The sequence below is a fragment of the Heteronotia binoei genome, chromosome 15, assembly GCF_032191835.1.
Source record: "Heteronotia binoei isolate CCM8104 ecotype False Entrance Well chromosome 15, APGP_CSIRO_Hbin_v1, whole genome shotgun sequence".
NCBI lineage: Eukaryota > Metazoa > Chordata > Lepidosauria > Squamata > Gekkonidae > Heteronotia > Heteronotia binoei.
The window spans coordinates 19919564-19926019 of record NC_083237.1 but is presented as its reverse complement, the minus strand read 5'-3'; the positions used below and the strand labels follow the sequence as shown (position 1 = coordinate 19926019).

Genomic DNA, 6456 nt, shown 5'->3' with positions numbered 1-6456 from the left:
CCTCCTGGAGCTTACAGTAGGCCCTGTAAGAAGAGCCCTGTAAGCTCTTGGAGGATTGGCTACATCAGGACAGTGCCAGATCAAACCCCGTGGAGGTCCCTAGGTAGTCAAAATCTTGCGGGGGGGCCTTGCAAATTATCTCAGAGTCTGAGTGCCCACTCCATTACCCATGACCCCCGCTGCAGCCTGCAGGCACCTTCTCGAAAGTCCCTTTTACTAAGCTGCGGGGGAGAGGCAAACTTGACAACAATGCCAGCAGCAGCTGCCCCAGACAAGTTGGGTAAAGAGCAGCACATGCAGGCTGGGAGGGCTGCAAAACGGGGGGAAACTAGGGGGGAGCCGGTCCGGGGCCCCTAAAGGCATGAGATCTTAGACCAGTGCCTATATGGCCTAATTGTTAATCCGGCTCTGCCTCAGGGGTGTGTGGCCTTATATACACAGGTGTTCCTGCTACAAAAAAAGCCCTGAGAAGCAGTATCAGCCTGCTTTAACCCTTTTACTCCTTGCTACTGTTGCAGATTCCTCTGAATTCAGCGATGACACTCATGCTGAAAGGGAGCAAAGCGCTGGTCCTGGTCTTACTGGTTTCCTTTCTGGCTGTGACCTCCGTCTCCTCCCAGACTCCTCACTATTGGAAGTTCGTGAGGGAACACATCGACTTCCCCCAGACCAATGCGGGACCAGAGTACTGCAACACGATGATGAGACAGAGATTGATGACAACTCCTTGCAAGCAGACCAACAGCTTCGTCCACATCTCCAGGGATGACATGAATAACATCTGCAACTGGAGAGGGGGGACCTACTACCGCCGGAACTTGCGAATCAGCAAGGTAGAGGTTCCCGTCACCACTTGCTTTCTGCAGAGCACGGCACCTAACCGGTGCTTCTACGATTTCCACAGGGGAAGGAGATTCATCATGATTACCTGTGACAAAAAGGGGTGGCCTGACCTTTTTGAAGAGACCAATTTCATGTAGCAAGGATCCCAGACTGTAACCACTATAGGAAATAATTGATAGCACAAGTCTCTGAAGGCAAAAACTCCTCAGAGTTGATGTATGACAATCCTCTCCCCTATTAGTCTCTGTATTTCACTCAGGCTGCGATCACCCACACTAAATAATGCACTTTCAATCCACTTTCAGTGTACTTTACAACTGGATTTTGCCAGTTACACAGTAAAATCCAGTTGGAAATAGGCTTGCCTATTCCCCAGATCCCAGCAGGGTTTTTCCCGGTTTCCCAGGCGCCTTCCTGCCCCAGTCAGCTGGCTGGCGGGGGGAAGCCCCGCCCCCAGAGGACCATGCGCTTTTCCACCTCAGTCTCCGATTGAAAGGTTTCCTCTTGGGATGGTGTGTCTGTGTTACCTGGAATAAGTTGGCAGCCACTCGGGAGTAGAGAGGCCAATCCCTTGCTTCAGAGTCGCCAGAAACAGTGGGGGGAGGAGGGAGGGAAACATCTGCTGAGCACTTCATTATTCCCTATGTGGAGATCAATTCTCATAGGGTATGATGGGGAATTGATCTGGAGGTTTCGGGGGCTCTGGGGGAGCTGTTTTTGGAAGTAGAGGCATCACATTTTCAGTATAGTATCTAGTACCTCTCCCCAAAGTACCCCCCAAGTTTCAAAACAATTGGACCAGGGGGTTCAATTCTATGAGCCCCAAAAGAAGGTGCCCCTATCCTTCATTATTTCCTATGGAAGGAAGACATTTAAAAAGGTGTGCTGTCCCTTTAAATGTGATGGCCAGAACTCCCTTGGAGTTCAATTATGCTTGTCACACCCTTGTTCCTGGCTCCGCCCCCAATGTCTCCTTGCTCCACCCCCAAAGTCTCCTTGCTCCACCCTCAAAGTCCCCAGATATTTCTTTAATTGGACTTGGCAACCCTAGTTGGAAAGTGCATTGTGAATTGAAAGCGCATTATTTAATGTGCGTGATCGCAGCCTCAGAGTTGCTATTTGCCTAATTATAGCGGGCAAAATCCCACTGGTATTCCCCATCCCCACTGGCACTCAGTGGGCTGGCAGGGTGTATGTGGAAAAGGGGGGGTGGGGGGGGACAGTATTGCACGATGCTGCCGACACTGCTTTGGGCTGGAACCCCAACATGACATTGGTACAATGCACTAACCTTCTAGGAATTTTCTTGATCTCTATCTATGGTTTTGAGAGAGTTACCATATCTATTTTTTTACCAATGAGATTGAGAGACATCCTAGAGTGTTGTCATGTTGTGCAAGGGTTGCCAGTTTTCAGGTGGGGGCAGGGGATCCCCTGGTTTGTAGGCCATCTCCTCACCTCAGGGTCATCGGAAAGTGTGTGTGTTGGGGGGGGGAGAGAAATGTCTGCTGGGTACTCCATTATTCCCTATGGAGACCGATTCCCATATGGTATAATGGAGAATTGATCTGTAGGTATCTGGGGCTTGGAGAGGCTGTTTTGTCTTTTGTGGTAGAGGCACCAAATTTTCAGCATAGCATCTGGTGCCTCTCTCCAAAACACACTCAAAGTTTCAAAAGGATTGGACCAGAGAGCCAATTCTATACGCCCCAAAAGAAGGTGCCTCTATTCTTCATTATTTCCATTGAAGGGTAGGCATTTAAAAGTTGTGCGGTCCCTTTAAATATGATGGCCAGACCTCGCTTTGGAGTTCAATTATGCTTGTCACAACCTTGCTCCTGGCTGCACCCCAATGTCTCCTGGCTCCACCCCCAAAGTCCCCAGATATTTCTTGAATTGGATCTGGCAACCCTATGTTGTGCCAATGTCACTCCCAGGTTCCTAGCCTGAAATGACAGTGTGGCATCATGCAATGCTCTTTTTGGAAGCCTCTGCCTCCATATGCTCCCACAGCAACTGTGCTGGGCTGGTGGCAACCCTAATTTGACATTCTGTTGTACATTCATACAAAAATTGCACTGGTTGGATGCAGCCAGCTTTTTCACTTGGTCTTGCTTAATTTCCCTTCTCACTATAGCCTCCATCCCACACAGGTTTTGTACATGCCAGTCTCATGATCCCCAGAATAGACTGTTTTGGTAGCCAATGGGGTCTTTTATTTCCTGTTTCATCAGAGCAGAAGGTGGCTCCAGGCCAGTTTTTTAATTAAGAGAACATTATTGGGTTGTGGCATCCAGTGCATTAGATTATCTACGCAAAATCTGAAGAAATTAACCTAGATTTTATGGGGACGAATCATCTATTTTGGATTGGAGCAGAAAAAGTGGGTACATATTTAAATCTTGGTAATCTTTGATATGTGTGTTTTTGGAAAACTAGATTGTGCTTTGGTGATTCAAGTCTGAGATATGGTTAAAGCACACATACAAGCACATAAACTTTATAAATTTTGCTGAAAACAATGACTTCTCAACTTCAGAGGAAAAGAAGCAGATTCACCAAATGGTTTATTTACTTCCGTGCCACTTATAAAGAAAATCTCTGAATGTTTCCTTTGAGGTTGCAACAGGAGGCAATCATTAGATCCCCCCCCCCCCATCACAGCTATACATATTATAGCTTGTTTGTAAGATTCTGGATTGTGCACAATTTGTAAATTATCCATGGCAAATAAAAGAGATTCTGAGTAATAACTGATCACATTAACAGACCGGTCCTGTGCATTTTTATTCAGGTGCAAAGACTCGGGAAGATATATGGGGGAGGAGGGTGGTAAGGGATGGAGAGATCCTTCATTTATTTGAAAACTAAATATTTCTCGCTGCTCTGTAACATTTCCTGAATAGAACCACCTCCACCCCTTCCCCTCACTGGTATTAACCCTGGTATGGAAAAAAAAATATTTCTAAACTATCAGACTAAAGAGGGTGAGATCCTAGTTAAGGGGCATAATTAAATTTAAAATTATGGATATGAGAGGAGCAAATTGTAGATCATTGATCTATGGTTGCCAACCTCCAGGAAGGTTCTGGAGTTTTTACAAAATTACAAGTGATCTCCAGAGAGACTACAGACATCAGTTCCTCTGGAGGAAAAGGCAGCTTCAGAGGGTGGACTCTTTATAACATCCCATCCCTGCTGAGCTCCAGCCCCCCCCCCCAACAGGGTCTGCCCCCCTCAGGGTCTGGCCCCATATCTCCAGGGATTTCCCAAGCCATAGTTTAGGGTTGCCAATCCCCCGTTGGGACCAGGGGATCCCTGGTCTGAAAGCCTTCCCCCTGCTTCAGGGTTATCAGAAAGGCGGGGAGGGAAACGGCTGCAGGGCACTCCATTATTCCCTAAGAGAACTGATTCCCATTGGGTATAGTGGGAAATTGATCCATGGGTATCTGGGGCTCTGGGAGGGGGTTGTTTTTGAGGTACACTAAATTTTCAGCATAGCATCCAATACCTCTCCTCAAAACGCACTCCAAGTTTCAAAAGGATTGGACCAGGGGGTCCAATACTATGGGCCCCAAAAGAAGGTGCCCCTATCCTTCATTATTTTCAAACGGAGGGAAGGCATATATCAGGCATGTGGTCCTTTTAAATGTGATGGCCAGAACCTCCTTCTGAGTTCAATCATGCTTTTCACACCCTTGCTCCTGACTCCACCCCCAAAGTTCCCAGATATTTCTTGAGTCAAACCTGGCAACTCTACCTTATGTAGAACAAGTTGCAGTAATCCAATCTCAAAGTGACCATTGCATGGATCTGAGTTAGAGAGGAAGGTGGCTAGCTGCCTGACCCGGCGAAGTTGGGAAAATACTGGCTGCCAGTACTAATAACTGCAAATGATAACATGCACTGCCTGTCTTAAAGGGTTTTTTAAAAATCTATTGTGATTCATCCTCCACTCTGAGCACAAGCAATTTTATATCCCATGATTAATTGTCAGCTTCTAAACGAAGTTGTAGAAGTATCCAGTCAGTACTTTGAAGGAGAACCAGAGAAACGCAGATTGCTAGATGGTCTCCTTTCCTTCAGGCAGTTAGAAATCAGAACACAAGGGACTGTGGATTCCAAAACCCGCCTTTGCTGTAAGCATTAACACAGTCATTAAAAATGCCACAGACTAAGAAAGTCCCATCAATCACAGAAATTTGGAAGTGGATTCTTCGTGGCCGGATCTAGGGTGGGGTGGAGGGGACACTTGCCCCAGGCACCAGCGGAGGGGTGCGTGTGCCAAACTGGGTGTGAAGTCTATTCTATTCTATGGGCCCATAAGATAGAATGGGCCCACAAGGTGGCTTTATTTTTTAATTTTGCCCCCTCTCCCCCCCCCCCCCAAAATGTAGATCCAGTCCTGGGATTCTTCAGCGCATGTAGTAATGCTTACAGATAAACAAATATGTCAAATGAGCAGAGAAAACCCTCTGCGGTAAGTGCATCATTTAAATCATGCCATCTTCCCTGTTCCACAAGGTACTATTTGAAAATTCTGGTGGAGGCTGGCTTTGTAGTCATGTGGATTTGTTCCAAGTGTTCACAGGAAGACCAAACTCTTTTTGAAACCCCAAACAAAAGCCTGGTGTACACTGAACAGGAGGAGGGAATGCGTGCTGAGTTACGGTTGCCAAGTCTGGGTTGGGAAATTCCTGGAGATTTGGGGGTGGAGACTGGGGAGGGCAGGGTTTGGGAAGACGGGTGACTTCAGCGGGGGTATAATGCCATACAGTCCACCCCCCAAAGCAGCCATTTTCTTCAGGGGAACCAATCTTTGTAGTCTGGAGATCAGCTGTTATCCTGAGAGATCTCCAGGCCCCACTGGGAGGTCCATCCTGAAAGAAAGTCACTGCTTACAGCAGTTCTGTTGCCTGCATTTTCCAGCTTCTTCTATCCCAAACAAACTCCTGGTAGAAAGTTTCTCATGTGTCAGGGTTGAGAAAGAGTTATCCTTAGCATTACAAGCTGGCATGGATTAAAGTAGACAGTAAAGGATATAGAGATCTCTATCATTTTTATTTTTATTTTTTTTAAAAAATGCTAATAATAGAAGAGCCAGGCAGGAAAGTTCTGGTCAGGGATGTGGTGGTGCTAGCTGAGTAGGGCTGCCAAGCCCCCGGTCCAGGCGGGGAATCTCCCGCCCGGGAGGTTTTCAGCCCGCCGGCCCACAGTGGGCTGGCATAGGGGAACCTCCCCCTGTGTCGCTGGCATGATGACGTCACCCAGAAGTGATCAAAATGGCATCACCCGTGCGGGGCCGCTCTAGGCGTTTCTGGGAAAGCTCTATGGTTTTCCCGAACGCTCTAGCCATTTGGGAGGTGCAATAGAGTTTTAACCTCCCAAATAGCTAGCGCGTCTGGGAAAACCATAGAGTTTTCCTGGAAACGCCTAGAGCAGCCCCGCACGGGCACTGTCATTTTGATGATGTCACTTCCAGGTGACATCATTTCATTGCGCACACACCACGCACGCGAATGTCCCCTGCCGGGGGATGAAGAGGACTTGGCAACCCTATAGCTGAGGGAACCTTTTCTCCCTGGACTGCTTGCGCCTCAGGTTCTAGCTCCA

At 47.6% G+C, this 6456-nt stretch overlaps 1 protein-coding gene across 1 annotated transcript; it reads left to right on the top strand.

Annotated features, from left to right (window-relative positions):
* Positions 1 to 536: 536 nt before the first annotated feature.
* LOC132583292 (angiogenin-2-like) lies at positions 537 to 980 on the top strand. Its single transcript, XM_060254956.1, has one exon. It carries the CDS (start codon positions 537 to 539, stop codon positions 978 to 980), a length of 444 nt encoding a protein of 147 aa, XP_060110939.1.
* The last annotated feature ends 5476 nt before the right edge of the window (positions 981 to 6456 follow it).

What these genes read in the sequence shown, in the direction of transcription:
- LOC132583292 (XM_060254956.1), top strand. Translation starts at nt 537, where the DNA reads ATGACACTCATGCTGAAAGGGAGCAAAGCGCTGGTCCTGGTCTTACTG.